The 19,813-nt window shown below is 33.1% G+C and overlaps 1 protein-coding gene across 2 annotated transcripts; it reads right to left on the reverse strand.

Moving 5' to 3' along the window:
* Positions 1 to 4,354: 4,354 nt before the first annotated feature.
* On the reverse strand, positions 4,355 to 19,779 carry nAChRbeta2 (nicotinic acetylcholine receptor beta2). 2 transcript variants are annotated; one of them, XM_075288756.1, is made up of 10 exons: positions 19,552 to 19,779; positions 18,740 to 18,933; positions 18,544 to 18,672; positions 17,911 to 18,229; positions 15,102 to 15,229; positions 9,972 to 10,147; positions 9,642 to 9,794; positions 9,191 to 9,273; positions 8,889 to 8,995; positions 4,355 to 5,586 (listed from the first exon to the last, which is right to left on the reverse strand). In XM_075288756.1, exons 1-10 carry the CDS (start codon positions 19,607 to 19,609, stop codon positions 5,371 to 5,373), a joined length of 1,563 nt encoding a protein of 520 aa, XP_075144871.1. In that variant the 5' UTR covers positions 19,610 to 19,779; the 3' UTR covers positions 4,355 to 5,370. The 2 variants fall into 2 exon arrangements, with proteins under 2 accessions (XP_075144871.1, XP_075144872.1); XM_075288757.1 differs by lacking the exon at positions 19,552 to 19,779 and adding an exon at positions 19,033 to 19,137.
* Positions 19,780 to 19,813: the final 34 nt, after the last annotated feature.

The following is a 19,813-nucleotide window of genomic DNA, read 5'->3' on the forward strand; positions in this document are numbered from 1 at the left end:
TCACTAAAGCCAATTTAACTTTATTTTAGTTCATGGAATTATTATGTTTGGAGAAAGTTTCCTTTACTCTAATAATGTTTTGTTTACTTTCGTTAAATTAACTAAAACCGAGGAAAAAAATATACTCAACTGAAGAATAAAGATTAACTAAATTCGTGTTTTCCACAAAATAGTTCAGAATTTCTTTAAATTTGTAAATTTTACCAAAAATGCGTCCATCATGAACTTCGTATGTCACTAAAGACATTCTTGCAATTTTGAACTCTAAGTTTTTCCTTCAAACTACAAAATTGTCTTTAACAAGTGAAAAAACTTAGTGATGTCTAATAAATTTTCTCGAAGTTGTCGAAAAATATTTACTTATTTTTATGACATCGGCGTGATGCCAACGTTTGTAATACTGTTTGGTTAACATTTTCTACAAAAATTCAAAATTTTCTAAAATTAACTGAAAGTTTTCTTCCTGGTGGATTCACTGTTTTTTCAGTGCAGCTAATAGAAAACCATGGATAAATGTAACGAACGATTGATCAATTTTTGATAAAAATCGTGAGAAATGTGGAGAAAAATTAAATTTATGTGCCAACAATTTAATTTGTCTTCGAATGTCCCTAATGCAGGGAATTTAATCTGGCACCAAATCACCGCAGTCGAAATCGAGTACTTCGTCTTCGTAATGTAGTTTACGCGGATCACCGCAGTCGTTATCGAATTGTTTTTACTCGAAGTTGAGCACGATAGGTAGCATGCTATCGAAAACGAAGTATGTAGTGATTTTTGAGCAGAAAAAAGGTAAACAAAAAGAAAAAATTTGGTGAAAATGTAATTATTATTCCATTTTGGCAAAATACATTTAAGAAAATATAATATTACTTGCATTTAGGGAATCGGATCAAAGAAAGGAATGCTCAGTAGCCGCTTCAAAAAAACTTATTTTTTCAAGAACATATTTAAAAGCTTCTTTTGACATATGAAAACGTCTTTTAAATCTATGGATGTTAAAAACACAATTTACTCTTACTCTACTTCAGGCAATGCTAAAGGACTGCTTTTGTCACGAATATTTTTCCTTATAATTGCCACTTTGTACTCATCGTCTGAATCCGAAAACGAGGAAAAAAACACTTGGATTCATAATATATTTTTACACATATATTTTAACACACAAAAACAATATAAATATCTCAGAAATAACATAATTTGATAACAAAACATTATTTTGAAATTCTACTCTCTTTCAATTTTTTATTACCATATGTTTACAGCAATGTAAAAAAAAGTATTAGACAAAATAAATTACGATCGAATGCGGTGATCCAAAAATTTAATGCGATCGAAATGTTTCTCTATACGAAACAGAACTCGATGACGAATGCGGTGATTTGGCCCCTGTTTTGAGATTTTGCTTTTACACGAAGTTTGCATATTTTTTCCTCTTAGTTCAAAAGTAATTTCAAGAAATTAACATAAATGTAGACGCCACCAAAAATGATATTCTTTCTAAACCCCCCTACCCCAGCCCGGGAAACCTTCCAAGTAACTTGTATTGAAAGTCAGATATCATAGATGAACATTGCGAACTTTTTGATGGTGCATAGGAAAGTCTAAAAGCATTTGCACATGCTGACGCAAAACTTGAAAAATTCATAAATTCTAATTAAAATCAAACCAAAAATATAGAAACAAAACAATTACTGAAGTAAAAGCTAATAGCACACAAAACCACCACCACATTGTTGTGAATATGTGGAATAAAGTTATTTGGGAGATGTGAACGTGAATATAATCTTAAGCACAATCATCATTGTAACCCACACATATTCACGAAGTCATAAACTCACATGCTCAAGAACGCCTTCTTGCCCGCGAAACAAATCGAAGAAAATTTGAATTGCTGTTTTTCAATTTTTCTTTATAATTATGCTAAATTTTACTTATTTTCATTGGGAAAATTTGTTTAGTTTTATTTTAATTTAATTTTTTTCGAAGCTTTGCAGAGCCCAATGCAATTTTCCTTATACACTAAAAAAATATTGTTGTGAGGCCAAAGATTTTTCCTTAGACGCATTTTTCTAATACTTGAGTATCTTAACATGAAAGAAAATTTTGTTTGACTGTTTATAAGAACTTTTTCAAATCATATCCATAACTGCATCTTTCACCGTGATGTACATTACAGCGGTAGCATTTAAATTACTCCCATATGGAATTTTATTCGTAATCGAATAAAACGACAAATTAATGTCTCCTGAGACTTCTGTGTCAATGTTTTTCTAGGATTCAAATTCAGAATGAAGTAGCTACACTGAAAAAAATATTGTCGAGAGGCCAAAGATTTCATGTCTTTAAAATACGAATGCAAATTTTGCTTAGTGTAGAAGACGCATTTCTCTAATATAAAGTTTTTTTCCTTGTCCAAAAGTCGATAAACTTTTCAATGAAGTCGTATTGTCCTTATAATTAAGTGATTTGACTTAAAAATGGGTATCATAACATGAAAGAAAATATGTTTGGACTAAGGTCAACTTAACTTTAATAATTCAGAAAAAATCTTTAAATTTAATGAAATTGTCTATAAATTTGTTGATATTTTGCATCTTGACTACAAAGCAAAAAATCGTTCAAATATAGGACATGTTTTTCAACACTTTATTTTAACGATGTTTTTTACTTGAAAAATAGCATAATTTCTACTGGAAGTCGAGTCTTAATTTGGAAAATAAAGTTGTCATTAACTCGTTTTTAAAGGTCTTTGATAGCATATGAAGAAAAAAAGCTGAAAAAGCGAAAAATTTAAATTTGCTTCCTAGAAGCAAGTACACAAAACCCAAATTTAAAAGAGAATTGTGTCTTAAAAGTATCCTTACTTGTATTCTCCGTTTCTTTGGCGCGGAATCAATACCAACATTTTTAAAGTAAAGACAAAATCTTTGGAACCGGGCATGCGTTTTCTTTCAGTGTAGTGCGAAAATTTAACTAAATTGTATTGCAGTTTTTGAGATATCCTTTGTGCGTTGCTAATATAACGCAATTTTACCATTTACGAAATTCTTCCTTCTCATTTTTAAAGTAAAGACAAAATCTTTGGAACCGGGCATGCTTTTTCTTTCAGTGTAGTGCGAAAATTTAACTAAATTGTATTGCAGTTTTTGAGATATCCTTTGTGCGTTGCTAATATAACGCAATTTTACCATTTACGAAATTCTTCCTTCTCATAAAAGCAAAATTTAAACTTCTTAATATTTTTGAGAAGTGTACGAAAAATTTCTTCTGCTTTGGCTAGCATTGAATTTATTTCTACGGTCGTTGAAACTTATGCCCACGTTTTGCTCACTTAGAATAAAGAAAATTTTATTGGGCTGGAGAAAATTTCTTAAAAAATGTATGATTTTAACTAAGACAAAAATGTGTATATTTTTTGTAAACATAAGTTAATTTTAGCATCAGTTTAAAAAAGGATTTTTTTGTTTGCACTTAAAAAAATATTGATCTAATATGGATGATTATGCAATCTATACTGAAAGAAGAGATTTCTTTTCTTAGGAACGAAATTTTAGACAAACGAACTTTTCTTTTGAAGCTACATTTGTTTTTCTTTAAAAGCAAATAAAAAGTATTAGAGGCAATAGTTGAATCGCTTACTTAACATTAAAAGGAAATTGCGTTTGTCTTAAATTTCGTTCCGGAGGAAAGTATTTTTCTTTGGGTATTAATTGTATGACTCGCAACTTACACAATATTAAAGACAATTTTCCTTAAAATAATTACCCCCCATGTTCTGGTATACAAATTAGCAAAACACAAAATTTTCCTCAACCTCTATTTCTGAACCATACGAAAATTTTATACATAGTTTTAATGGATAAGACATTTAATTGGAAGAAATTTCATGACAAACATGGAATAGTTCAAAAGATGTTGACAATTCAACATTTTGCGTTTTGCGAATTCATAAACCAGAACATGGGGGTTCATTTTAGTTAAAAATATATAATCTTTGTTTCAAACATTTTTTTCATTAGATTTAGGACTCAAATCTCTGAGTTGGATTTGGATTTTTTTTAATTATCATTTGTTTCTCAGTGAATAGCTTTATTAATATAGCGAAAATTCGATAAAAGAGATATGTATCTTAATTTTAATTTTATGGATCCTAGATTTAAAAACAGATAGGTCGATTAAATTTGTCTTTATTTTAAAGGTGGCGTAACTTTTGCTCGGAATGAATACCAAAAACCTTAAGGAAAGGTCAAAATCTTTGCATCCAAGCAAACATTTTTTTGAGTGTGTACACCTACTGTTCGCATATTCCAAAATTCCTTTCAAATGTACCCTATGAAATAAAACAAATGAATTTCGATTAAACTGCGGATGCTGTTGCCGCTGTGATTATTTTCAATTCAATTCATCTTTTATTTATTTATTTTTATAAACTTTTCTTATATTCTATATGATGAGAATGGGACATATGTTGTATTCAGTACTAAACTGCCTTAGGATTGAAAACAATAGGCAAATGCAAACATAACAAAGTAATGCCTTGTTGTCCTTGTTATTAGGTTGTACCGAAAAAACATCAATTGAAGGGGGTAAGTAAAACGAAAATATTTCATTGATTGTTTTAAAAAGTCTGAAGTATGGAAGACATGCATGAATAGTTGACAATAAATATTTGATTTTATCTACCAATCCTTTTTTTGCGGTACAACCCAATCTTTATGGGATAGTCACATTCTCTCGATGTTCTTAGGGACTAGGGGTAATAAAAATTGTGAGTGTTTAAATGTGATTTATAGGCGAATATGATGTGTGATGATGCTAAAATTCCATTTCAGTTAATCTAAATTGGGAGCAGCCTTCAATTTCAATCTCAAAATTCAAATGTTGTTGACTTTTGATGTTGGTTGCTATATCAATTGATTTTAAAACTCATGCATCCTCTATTTCCATACCCATGCCCATGAGTGAATAACTTGGACGATATATAGATGATGCTCAGCTTGGTTAATTTCCATGGGATATTGCTTGACATACTTCTTGCAGGATAATTTGTGGCTTTTAGACTTCCAAATGGTTTGATAGGTGCGTCCCCGAATGAATGAAAAGCGAATAGGAAATGGCCATATTTCTACCTCACTTCAAACACACGGCCATATCATTTACACATGCACAAAGCCACCGATTTTTCAATTATTCCTAAAGCACTCCCTCAGTGCTCATCATCGTTATCGACTAGAACATCAGCGGAGTCATTACAGTCAGCCTACATAAAGATGAATGGGCATGAAGGATGTGGACGCGATAAAATAGACGGAGAATGATGAATAGTACGTGTATGTGTTGTGGATGTGGACTTGGAGCTAGAGACATTTAATTAACAATCTGACGCACAATATCCGGCGGCAACATGAAATTGTTCTTCCTCAATGGTATCTCACTCAATTGGCGGTCGATTGGGAGGCGCGTGTCATACAATGATGGCGATTGGCAGATAATGGCAAACGTCCCAAAGATGCACGACAAAGTGAAGGTCCACAAAAAGAACCGATCCAAGACCATGGAAACGAATTTCCAATCCTCAATGATCTGAAAGCAAAAAAACGCCATAGAAAGTGGTGGAGAAAAGTCCACAAAGAACTGAGTAGCCAAAAGACGAACAAAAAAACTGACAGAAAAGAAAACAACAAAAACCATTCAATGGTCCCAATGCACAAACACATACAGTTGGAAAAACAGCAACAGAAAAAAAATGGAAACATTTTCAATTAGGCCTAATGAAAAACCACTAAAAACTCATCATTTTAAGCATGAATTGCACAATTTACTTAATTTCTCCCTAATTACCATTTGACCTACCTCCATCAAAATCCAAGCGCAGATGTTAAAATTTGGAGGTTTGCAGCAGAGTTAGGTATGAGAAAAAGTAGAACTAAAACCGCACTAATAGATTTCCCACTCCATTAACTTGACTAGGTTAGCTTTTAATCTTTGCGGGTTTTTATACCAAAAGCCGTAAGAATGAGACCACTATGTGGGATGGGTTTGATCTACGTGAAATATTGAGCCTAAATTTTAATTCTGCTAGTCCATAAGGATTGTAAATCATAGACTTAAATAAATAACAAAATATCAGTTACTAAGTCAAACAATAGCTTCCTACAATATTTATATAGTACTATTGGTAAAGTACATAGAACTTAGATTTTAAAATAAAAAATAATAAAAAACAATTCGAAAAAATGCCATTCTTCCAACACTGTCTCCTTTAAATCGAAACACTTGGCGCAAATAAGTTCCAATTTTTCTTTTATCGCGTCTGAAAAATACTTTTTCATAACGCCCTTGGCAGTGATATCCACCTCATTCTACTGATATATGTGACCACCGAGTTGGGACACTAAAACAAATAAAGGGTGATACGGTCAAAATTTGGTCAAGGTAAACGCGTGTAAATCGGTGAAATCGTTTATTTAAAAAATCAAATTAAATTTCTTTTTCAAGTTCAATTAGTATAAAATTCAGGAAAAAAATTCAGATAGGCTTTCGCTTTTCCAAATTCGAATTGCCGGGCCTCACGCTTGACACCTGCCATCAGATTTGGTACAGCCACCTTGTCCACCTTCTTCGCCGCAGAAAGCCAGTTTGCCTTGAACTGCTGCTCGTCCTTAGCAGTTTTTTTGGTCCTGTTTAGGTTCCGCTTGACAATAGCCCAGTATTTCTTAATTGGGCGGAGCTCTGGCGTGTTGGGGGGGTTCTTGTCCTTGGGAACCACCTGCACGTTGTTGGCGGCGTACCACTCCATGGCCTTTTTACCGTAATGGCAAGATACCAAATCCGGCCAAAACAGTACGGAACAATCGTGTTTCTTCAGGAAAGGCAGCAGACGTTTATTCAAACACTATTTCATGGAGTGGTACGCCTGCACGTTGTTGGCGGCGTACCACTCCATGGCCTTTTTACCGTAATGGCAAGATGCCAAATCCGGCCAAAACAGTACGGAACAATCGTGTTTCTTCAGGAAAGGCAGCAGACGTTTATTCAAACACTATTTCACGTAAATTTCTTGGTTGACAGTCCCGGAAGCTATGAAAATGCTGCTTTTCAAGCCATAGGTACAGATGGCTTGCCAAACCAGATATTTATTTGCGAACTTTGACAGTCTTATGTGCTTGAAAATATCTGCTACCTTTCCCCTTCCTTTTGCCGTATAAAACTCCTGTCCCGGAAGCTGCTTGTAGTCGGCTTTGACGTAGGTTTCGTCGTCCATTACCACGCAGTCAAACTTCGTCAGCATCGTCGTGTACAGCCTCCGGGATCGCGCTTTGGCCATCGTATTCTGTTTATCATCGCGATTTGGAGTCACTACCTTCTTGTAAGTCGATAGTCCAGCTCGTTTTTTGGCTCGATGCACGGTTGTAGACGATACACCCAGCTTATTTGCGGCATCTCGGAGAGAGAGGTTAGGGTTTCGCTTGAAACTACCGGCAACTCTCTTTGTCGTCTCAGCGGCTTCCGGTTTTCGATTTCCCCCCGATCCAGACTTTCTGGCTGTCGACAAATGTTCCCCAAACACTTTAATTACATTTGTAACGGTTGATTTGGCAACTTTTAGCGATTTTGCCAGCTTTGCGTGCGAGTAGCTCGGATTTTCGCGATGCGCGAGCAAAATTTTGATACGCTGCTCTTCTTGCTTGGACGGCATTTTGACAACTGAAGAGTGGATTCCAAAATCAAAATAGGAGCAATATTCTACACACACACACCTTCAAAATGAGGGGTGTTCAGGTTTTTTAAATGCAAAATTGAAAGAAATACGTCAAGTTTATATTGACCAAATTTTGACCGTATCACCCTTTAGCATGGGGAATGCGGTACAAAGAACGAGGAGTTTTCTTTTTTGAGGAACGAAATTGTTGAGAAACGATTACGGAGGAAAGTATTTTGTTTTTTTGTATGTAGAATGGTAATAAATTCGTAACTCAATATGATCAATTCGGAATAGTATAAGCCTAGGCCTAGCTAGATGAGATCGTAACTGTTTATCACTTTGTCTTGGTGCTACGGTCTATCTCATAAAACCCCGATTCAAATCTGGTTGAAGTTTCAACAGAAGGCGTTTACAAGAAAGTACTAAACGTTAGTAAATTCCTCTTGTGCTACTATTAGATCATTCTGTAAGACTAAGTACACTTAAAAAAAAGTTAACCCTCTATTTCACTAAAGCCAATTTAAATTTATTTCACTCCATGGAATTATTACGTTTGGAGAAAGTTTCCTTTAAAATTTTTCTACGTACGTTAGATAAAGTAACTAAAAAACGGGGAAAAAATTATACACAGATTTACTAAATTCCTACTTCTCACAAAATAGTTCATTATTTCTTTAAATTGGTAAATTTTACTACAAATGGGTCCATCTTAAAATTCGTTTGGCACTAAAGACATTCTTGCAATTTTGAACTCCAATTTTTTTAGCAAGTGTTAAAAATTAGTTATGTCTAATAAATTTTCTCGAATTTTTTGAAAAATATTTACTTAATATTGTGATATCGGCGTGATGTTAGAGTTCGATATCAAGATTGAAGAATTCGCGTGCAATTCAGTCGCACCTTAGCTCAATAGGTAACCCAGCTTCTAAAATGTTAGTCACATGTTCATTATAATCACCCCTCTAATTTTTCGAATACCACCAATTCAGTAGAGGTGATTTGGAGTTTTAGATTGTTGCTCTGTATACAGCATTATTATATATAATCTATGTAACCCCAATAACCTAACGTCTTTTATACAGCCGATATATTCAAATTATATTGTTTGTCTTTTGACCAAGTTATTGTGCTAAAGAACCATAGCTTCTCAATTCATTCGAAGTCGAAAAAGTCTACATACCTCATTATCCTTATCAGCATCTTTGATATGTTGTGCAATAAACCGAACCGCACGTAAGGCTTGCAAAACTTCCGGTGTTAGCCGACGTGGAATAACATTATCTGAATCTTGAAGGAAATACAAAAAAAGAAGAAGAAATGGCATTAAGAACAAATAGTCTTAATGGTTATCAACAAAGCTAGCCAACTCATCTATCGGTCTCGAAGTATCTGTGGCTATTTTGTTGAAACTGTAAAGTGTACAACAAAATAACCTCAAATACTTGCATTTGAATTATTTTGATTCGAAATTCGAAAACCGACCTATGGATGCCGCTTGTACACCATTGTCGTAAACGGCATCCTGTCCATCTTTGAAGTCGCATGGATAATCACTGATGCTGTCGCTGAAAATGTGAGAAGGGAAGAAAACAAGTATTAGAAATCAACTCATCATAAGATTTTTCCCATACTAAATAGAAAAGAAATATTCGAGGATAACTCCTAATACAATTAAATCGAAGATAGCAATATCAATAGGGCTGTTTTCTTTTAGCACTGATACTCAAAACATTTCCTAATTCTTTGTTCGGAATCCGTTTTTATGGGAGTTCCTTTGGCAGTACATATATTCGTAAAGCCACAATAATAAAAAATTATTTTTTTTTTTTTTAATTAACAAGTAAGTGTAGGACAATTGATTAATGTTGAAAACGATTCCTTATGAAATAACCTAACGTTAATCATCTGTAATGGAATATAATGGAATACTTACCGCACATCAATCTCATTGGTATAGCCATTGCATTCCGGTAAATTGACAAAGTCCGGCATGTCAATGGGCGAACGTTGCATGAACATGATTTTTGGCATAAACGTAATGAAGACGGTGCGTACCCACGGTGACATGTTGTGGGTAGATGGTGAACTGGGCGTTGGTAAAAGCAATGTAAAAATTCATTAGAATTTTGTGCCATTTGAAGGAGAGATGACAAATGGCCATTAGTCGAGTAAGAGAAGAGATAGTCAGAAAACAAACCAACCAAAACAAAAGGAAAGGAGAAAGAAAGTGAGAAACGTACCCGAATCGGGTTCCTTGACTTACCGAAAGTGGATATTCAAAACACAAACCGTTGTCCAAACAGACAACGATACCAAGATCATTGTAAATAGGAGATATTTGCCGAGCAGCGGAACAGCCAACGATGTGGGAGGTATAATTTCAGCCAACAGCAAGAAGAACACAGTCAAAGACACAAGAATAGAAATACATAACGTAACCTGTCAACGATATGTAAATCGCAAATGTACTCAAGCAAATCCCATGCGGCCACACAGACCGTATAGGAAGCCGAGCACAATTTGTGTGTAGTGGTTATGTCCATTACTCTTGTTATACTCATTTTGTATTTTTCAATAATTTTCAAATGTAAGTTTTATTACAAAAAAAATTTTTGTTTGCAATTGGCATCTAAACAAAAATTAGAAACACCGATACAGACACAGACAGACACACACACGCAGGCATCGGTGTTGTTTGTTGGTAGTGGTGATAGTGGTGGTTAACCAACTCAATGAACATTCATAATTCATCCACATACTCGTGATGGCAAATATTACAACGTATTAATTACAATTATTAATTAACAATACTTTTAATAATATTTTTTTGTATATATTTTTTGATTCTGTTTCATCCCCATTTTAATGATTGACGCAGGATCGAAGTCATTATTATTTTAATGTTTTTTTTTTTTTAATTCTTACTCTACTTCTAAAGATATTTCATTAACTACTATTTTAAATTATTACAATAATACTAAAAAATAGTAAAAGAAATAAATGGAATTAATAAGGCTTACGGTGGAGAAAACTGAAATTTATAAGCGACGAAATTTTTTTCGTTAGGTTTGTATCGTACGAAATACCGGTACTACATTTTAGCTACCGACGGCGGTGGATTGACGGCTAAGCTCAAGCACAAATTCGTACATCTTATAGATCAATGTTCTAATGGGCGCCGAGAATTAAGCCGAAGAAGCCGAAGGCTTCAGCCACAGCTGACTCATTTTTGGCAGTCGACGTCGTCGCCGGTTCAGGCCAACCAATCTGTATCCGCCAGTTAATAAAAGAATCAAAGTTTGTTGATGAGTCATATAGAAGAAAATTGTTTTTTTTTTTAATATAGAAAATTACAATATTAATTCATAACAATATAAAAATATGCCTCAGCGCCAAAAAAGACTTGTAGAGGCTAGTAGTAGGCAACTATAGCATTTACAATTGCACATTATTCATTTTAAGATTAATAACTAAGTATTAATAGTAAAATAATAACTATCGAAAGTTTAAATATTAACCCCCATATTCATAAAAGTTAACGTAAACTACTATTACCATACAAATTAGTTCGATAAACTGTCAGTAAATTATTATGAATATTATTATTATTATATTTGAAATATTAAGACTATTAAACTATGTCAACTTGACTTTAATGTATCTGAAATTGTTCTTACTCCACCCTTAAATTCGATTATTTTTTGTACCTTGACTATAAAGGTAAAAATTATTTAGAAAAGCAGCAATAAACCGCCGCCGCCGAGAGTAAAAATATAGTAACAACCGCCGATAAAAACGTGTCGGCTTTTTTCTTGGGACTAGATTGAAATAGCAAATGTCTCATCGCGCATTTTGAAGGCGGTAGAATAATTTATGCCAGTCGACGAACAATTAAAATATCGATGATTTTTAGTACAGATAAATCAGTTTATAAGAACAATCTTACAACAGTTTGAAATATTTTCTCATGAGATTATAACTCTAACGATTAACTTGTAGATTTTTTGCAGTGGTTAGCGAAATATGATTAATGCAAATTAGAATTAAAAAAGACAAATGACCTCGATCTTGCCTTAATCTTAAAAACGGAAGATCTAAAGCAAAAATAATTTTTAATACTCAACTAATCAAATGGCACAAAATCAAATTCACAAAAAACAAATACAGTTAGGCAGATACTTCAGTTACTTATCTCATGTCTACGTTCATATTTAGGTACAGTTGTGTTAATACATACATACAATTATTTGTTATTTAAAATTTATCAAATTACATACAAGGTACATTATACATACGTACATATGCGGTATGTATGCCGATGTGGCCTAAATACAATGGCAATACATCGATCGGAACTACAGGAAAAATGACCAAGCACAAATCAACGGGTAACGGGAATCTTGAACAAACTTTGAATGTTTCGACTGATATGTGTGATTGTGTTCGACAAGATGTGTTCACGATCGAAAATGTTGTGGACCCGATCTAACGCTGCCCCACCTTATGCATGGATGGTGATGGAAAAACAGAAACACACAAACATTCATGATACTCCCGAAAAACAAAATGAAAACCGCAAATAATTATGAGCCATGCTGGACATCATTTGCAGTACCTCAACTTGTTATTTTTCGCGGTTAAACCAACCGCGATAGAGGTTCACAAACATAAAAGTGACAAGGAAAGTTTCAATCTGTGGGAATTTTATCTTAATTCAGATTAGATAGTCGCATCCAAAGATTATAGATTATAGAAGATGGGAGATTGGCTACTGAGCACATCAAACCATTTACCACATTAGTTTAATACCCTAACCAAACGCGTATACGACAAGTATTGACATAGCATTAAAATGCAAATAAAAAGAAATTAAGAGCACGAAATAAATTTCCATAAAGGGGAAAATGTATTTTTTTTTTTGCTGTTGCCTAAAATTTAATATTGTTTCATTAAGAAAATTACATTTTTAATTTCAAAAATAAAAACTAACAACAACTAAAAGATTACAAACATGTATTAAACTAATGTGGTAAATGTAACATTTGGTATTACGCAAGCCAATCTCCCATCTTCCGCAAATCTATAATCTTTGAGTCGCATCGACTAGATGAGAACTCGTTGCAAACCTTCTATATCTCCCACAATTAGGCTTACCCAAATATTATCATTTCAATACCGGTCTGGTTATATTACTCCCATCCTTGAAATATATTTTGGCTCCAATTAAACCTTACATGGTTTGTGATATCCATATACGAATGATACGTAAATTTCATGTTATGGATTAATTATATCCTTTAATTTTTAGACAATGATGAGATGGGTATAGTCTTACAACAAGTTAATAGGACAAAATTTGCCATGGTGAATATTTGTCGCAACCATGTTATTCCCGGAAATTATATATCAGATTCCCGGAAATTATATATCTGATTTCGTAAAGCACGAATGTACATGTTTTCGTGCACCAGAGAAACATATGATTAGACAACTTAGGCAATTAGGAGTGGTCATAGACTATAGATGAGCCTGTTTTCTCCGCGAAAAAAAATGTGTCAGTTCCAAAAATTAATTTTTTGACATTTCGTTTTGGTTTCTTCGTAACGAGCCATCCCCAAACAATAGTTTTCCGGCATTTGCCTTTATGTTGTTCGTAAAGAGCAATGCTGCTCAAAATTAATTTTTGTATTTTCACATATTAATTTATTTATAAATCCTTTGGCGCGTCATAAACGTTCTAATTTTGTCTAAAATTAGCAAACTACAAAAAAGAAAACGAAAGAGAACGTAAGCGTGCACTTATATTCTTCGTTTATTCTTAATCTTCGGAACTACCAAACATCGTTTGACACTAATGGATCATCTATCTAGAATAGGGACTATGGGTGTGGTCAAGCTTGTAGGATATGGAGAAACTTCAGAGTTCCCTGGGAAAGTGTCTACCGAAGACAGGTAAATAGACGCAGAGAGGAAATATGATCACCTCAAATATGTTTCAAGAGCAAAATGCTATTTTTGGATGGTGACCATGGTACATGTCTGTCGCAGATATGTTGTTTTCTCGCTGAACATAACATGCTCGCCGAAATCAGATACATAATTTCAGAGAAAATAACATGTTACATGGTCCCTATCCAAAAATAACATTTTGCTCTAGAACCATGTTAGAGGTGGTCATATTCCTTCTCTGGGTGTATACGATTTTAAAGAATCCAAACTTCTCCACTACACTCCCTAATTTAATAAAAGAAACAAACTATTTTCTGGAAGTGTTGGCTAGCATTTGATGGATACTTATTTCTCTTTCCGGGTCCTTTTATCATTGTGATAGAAGGAAATTAGGAAAATACTTTGAATCCTGCAAGTTTTATGTGCAATTCAAAATTCTAACATCAGTCTCCCATCACCTTTATGTCTGTGGAACCTCATAGCATTCAGCACGCTAATCCCATTCAACTAATTTATTGTGATATGTGCATTGAACATTAAACAACATTCATGTCCATGGATTACTATATACTATGTATATTTTAAAACAAGCAACATGTATGTATGTATGTTGAAGAATGTATATGTATGTATGTGAAGCAGCATAATGGTTGATAATGAAATTCTGTTGACATCCCATAAAATATTTGCATATATTTCTCGTTAGTATTCTTCAAAAAAATGTCCTATAATTCGGATTTTAAATGCAAGTACGGACGGACAGTTACCAATGTTCACACAATTGGAAAATTCGAGTGTTTTAACGCCTTTACATTCGATGATATTTACGTTATGAGATTTCCTTACTCTTTTTTTTTAATTAACACAAAAGGTGTTCCTTTTACCATAAAATAATTATTTCTCTCTCTCTCTCTCTCTCTGCAATAGTATTGGCTATTAACCTTTTGTGTTAATTTTGTTTGTTTTTTCTTTCTTTTATGAAATATGTAGGGGAAAGATAAAGAGAGAAAAGCATTGTGAAAGCTAAAATTATAATGAAACACCTATGAAGCGTATTGGAAATGGTGTTTATTGTCGAAATTTGAAAGCAATTTTTAGAGCTGATAGCCAGGATTGATGTCAGAAAAATAGGATAAATGAACATGCACGAATAGAGATATATATGTATGTGTATGTAGCGTGTAGGTATGTATGTATAAGTTTATGATCGTCTTTAGGTATAATTGAATATAGATAACAAACATAAACAACTAGGCAATGAACAAGAAACAAAGATAGTTTTCGAAATACACATATATAGAGCCAATAACTATCTATACTCAGCTTACATAACAGCCAGTATACATATATAGTAGATATGTGGCAACATGAAGACGTATCAAATTAAAACTTGTCTTGTAATAGAATCACAAATCATAAGATAGTTATTGGAAGCGTTACTTGCCTTCTCGCCCGAATCACTGGGCAAATAAAACACAAGCACTGTGAGGAATGTTAGAGCCACACATGGAATTATCAAATTGACCGTATAAAATAAAGTCTTTCGTCGCATTGTTAACTTGAATGTAATATCTGTAATTAGAAGAGAGAAACTTAGTTTTATTTTTGTGATTTCGAAAAATTTTATCTTTCAGTACATTGAAAAAAAAAAAAAATATATATATATATATATATATATATATATATATATATATATATATATATATATATATATATATATATATATATATATATATATATATATATATATTGGCATATTTTATTCGAAATTCACCGTCTGCCACGAAATAAGTCGTCAAATTTTCCAACCATTTTTAGTTTAAATTTATATTATTTTTTGTAAAATGTTTACAAATTCATACTATATATGGCTTGGTAACTGAGTGAAAGAAAATCCACCTTTCTATATAGTGTAAATATAAATTTGTACTTTAAAGATTTGTACGACGTTAAGAGCCTATTAGTCGAATTTGGTCAACATCGATTTTGTCAACATAAAAAGTCAATTCGTCGATTATGACTAACATAGATTTTGAAGCACTGGTGTTCTATCAAAAAAAAAATTATCACTACAAACCTCTCCGGTATTGATCCTTCACGAACACGAATTCAATAGACTCTAAAGGTGGGTATTAAGTTCGAGTTTAGCCGTTAAAAACGTAATTTTTTCACGATTACTTTTCTTTAATAATCCACTTTAAGGAATACAAACTTTGTGAAAATTTGCTTTGGGCTTTTCCCCATCAAGTTATAATAAAATTTACAACAAATTTGTATAATTTCACGGATTTTTCTTACTGATTTAGTTTTCACTTTAGCGATTTTAGCGGCTAAACTCGAACTTAATACTCACCTTAAGTATAGCAAATAGTTCACAATAGACATTTCGCATGTGGACATTTTCATTTGAACTCCAATTCCCACAAAAGCAATACTAAGCAATTTTGCTAGTTCTCTGTTATTTGATTTTTATACCCTCCATCATAGGATGGGGGTATATTAACTTTGTCATTCCGTTTGTAACACATCGAAATATTGCTCTAAGACCCCATAAAGTATATATATTCTGGGTCGTGGTGAAATTCTGAGTCCGTCCGTCCGTCCGTCTGTTGAAATCACGCTAACTTCCGAACGAAACAAGCTATCGACTTGAAACTTAGCACAAGTAGTTGTTATCGATGTAGGTCGGAGTATTGAAAATGGGCCATATCGGTCTACTTTTACGTATAGCCCCAATATAAAGGGACCCTCAGATTTGGCTTGTAGAGCCTCTAACAGAAGCATATTTCATCCGATCCGGCTGAAATTTGGTATATGGTGTTGGTATATGGTCTCTAACAACCATGCAAAAATTGGTCCACATCGGTTCATAATTATATATAGCCCCCATATAAACCGATCCCCAGAATTGGCTTGCGAAGTCTCCAAGAGAAGAAAATTTCATCCGATCCGGCTGAAATTTGGTACATGGTGTTGGTATATGGTCTCTAACAACCATGCAAAAATTAGTCCACATCGGTCCATAATTATATATAGCCCCCATATAAACCGATCCCCAGATTTGGCTTGCGGAGCCTAAAAGAGAAGCAAATTACATCCGATCCGCCTGAAATTTGGTACATGATATTGGTATATGGTCTCTAACAACCATGCAAAAATTGGTCCACATCAGTTCATAATTATATATAGCCCCCATATAAACCGATCCCCGGATTTGGCTTGCGAAGTCTCCAAGAGAAGAAAATTTCATCCAATCCGGTTGTAATTTGGAACATGGTGTTAGTATATGATCTTTAACAACCGTGCCAAAATTGGTCCATATCGGTTCATAAATATATATAGCCCCCATATAAAACGTTCTCCAGATTTGACCTCCGGAGCCTCTTGGAGGAACAAAATTCATCCGATCCGGTTCAATTTAGGAACGTGGTGTTAGTATATGGTCGCTAACAACCATACCGAAATTGGTCCAATCACACAAAAATTGGTCCATATCGGTTCATAATCATGGTTGCCACTAGAGCCAAAAATAATCTACCAAAATTTTATTTATATAGAAAATTTTGTCAAAATTTTATTTCTATAGAAAATTTTGTCAAAATTTTATTTCTAGAGAAAATTTTGTTCAAATTTTATTCGGTTCATAATAAAATTTTCATCATTGTCAAAATTTTATTTCTATAGAAAATTTTGTCAAAATTTTATTTCTCTAGAAAATTTTGTCAAAATTTTATTTCTCTAGAAAATTTTGTTCAAAAATAATCTACCAAGATTTTATTTCTATAGAATATTTTGTCAAAAGTTTATTTCTATAGAAAATTTTGTTAAAATTTTATTTCTGTAGATATTTTTTTCAAAATTTACTTTCTATAGAAAATTTTGTCAAAATTTTTATTTCTATAGAAAATTTTGTGAAAATTTTATTTCGATAGAAAATTTTGTTAAAATTTTATTTCTGTAGAAAATTTTGTCAAAATTTTATGTCTACTTTGGCAACTGAATTATATACGTATTGGATCGATCTTTTTTGATTTAATATATACCACGTATGGACTTACATACAATTTAGAAGATGGTGTTAGGAGGTTTTAAAATTCCTTGCCATCGGCAAGCGTTACCGCAACTTAAGTAATTCGATTGTGGATGGCAGTGTTTAGAAGAGGTTTCTACGCAATCCATGATGGAGGGTACATAAGCTTCGGCCTGGCCGAACTTACGGCCGTATATACTTGTTTCAATTATGTTATACTTACCTGAAAAAGGTTCTAATGTATCCGGATAATATTCTTCATTTTTAGTGGCTGGTACTTCTAAAATATCCCACTCGACGGATAAATAAAATTCGCTTAAATCAATTCCAATTTGCACAAGATTACTTCCAGGAACCTGGTCTAAATGTTTCAAATCCACTTGGGCGCCGTTGTATGTCCATGAGCCGAATTTCATAAAACAAATCTGCTCATCATACGGAAAATATTCAACATTCATCTCACACGATGATTTGTAAATTGCTGGTGGTTCCCAAAATACTTCGCCCGTATATTTCAATGTAGCCTTGGTCATGAGAGTTACCTGTAAAAAAAAAAAATAATTTAAATCGCACACATTTTACATGATTTCTTTTAAATGCGGTTAGATTTGATATAAATTAAAAATACAACCGATTATATTTTGCAAGCAATTTCGAAAACGCACAGTTATCACATTGTTTCTTGAACACAGCACTGAAAATAGGTAATGTAAGCTAACAAAGATAAATCAGGAAATTCCTCTATATACAAAATATTTAGCCAACCGTTATCAATATTTTACAGCTGTCATAGCCTCGATTATTAAAGATTCCAGCGTAAAGATTTATTCTCATAAATAATTCTAATTATCATTACCTCATAATTACCATCCCAGTTGTTATAGAGTACAATATCTGGAACCCAGATATGTTCGGAAGGAACATATAGCTGTTCCACACCTCCATATTCTTCAGGATCCCACCGTAATTTATAATCAAACCATCGCTGTGTCAATGAAAATATGAACATTTGAAACAGCTTTCTTGAACTCTTCCAAAATCATTATACATACCTGTTTGACCCAAAGATTTGTGGTCATCACCTGATTCCTAAGATTTACTTCAATCAACTGGGAGAGTTTTAAACCCAGCCATACTGTCAGCGTTTCCGTATTATTGACAACGGGTCTAATTAAACGATTATAATTGCTTAAGAGATCATCATAAAGGCGTTTCGTATCAGGGTTGGCTTCAAAACTCAATGGTGCTGAAAAAATAGAATGAGAAAAAACGTGTTCACATGGAATTAATTATATTCATTACGATATATTATTAGCTAAATTATCTTAATTAACGAAAATCTTACATAGTACCGGCATTTAAGGTGAGTACTATGTTCGGTTTTTTCACCAAAACACGAAATTAAAAGTACAAAAATATTTATGAAGACTTATATTTTTTATCAAGTCTTATCAAATAATGGATAGAAAAGATCCAATGAATTGATTTATAATCGTTATATATTTCTAAATTAATTAATTAAGAAAGTAACCGTGAAAAAAAGCTGCTTTCAGCTTGAAAACTGAACATAGTACTCAGCTTTACTTGGAAAATTTGCATTAATTCCTCATCTCCCTCCCCTTTCATATGTATTTGAAACTACCACCACCAATGTTTACGTTGACCCATTACCGGTACAAAAATAACAACAAAATTTGTTTGTAAACAAATTTAGCCGACTTTCCAGAGTGGAGTTTTTTGCGCATGTCGCCTCTCATCGAATAAGGGTGCTCATTTATTCCTCTCAATATTTCACAACTATGACGAATACATAACGAAGTAATGCAAAATTTTCACTGGGACGACTAAAAAATTTGTCACTTACCCATGCAAAGAGTTTTAGAAATACATAAACAAATTATTATAACTGAAAGTTTAGTCATTATTATTTCTTTCAGTTCTTTTTAGGAGTTGTTCAAGATTTAATTCTACTCCTTTTTTTTAAGATTTTGCTTAAAAATATATTTGTGTTTTACATAATTTTTAATTTAAAATGCGAAGAAATTCCTTTAGAGCCTATAGATGCTGCAGCTAAGAGAGTAAAATGTATACTGAACATTTAACATCAAAGGATGCGGATGCTGGGT

The sequence above is a fragment of the Haematobia irritans genome, chromosome 1 (assembly GCF_050003625.1).
Source record: "Haematobia irritans isolate KBUSLIRL chromosome 1, ASM5000362v1, whole genome shotgun sequence".
Classification (NCBI taxonomy): domain Eukaryota; kingdom Metazoa; phylum Arthropoda; class Insecta; order Diptera; family Muscidae; genus Haematobia; species Haematobia irritans.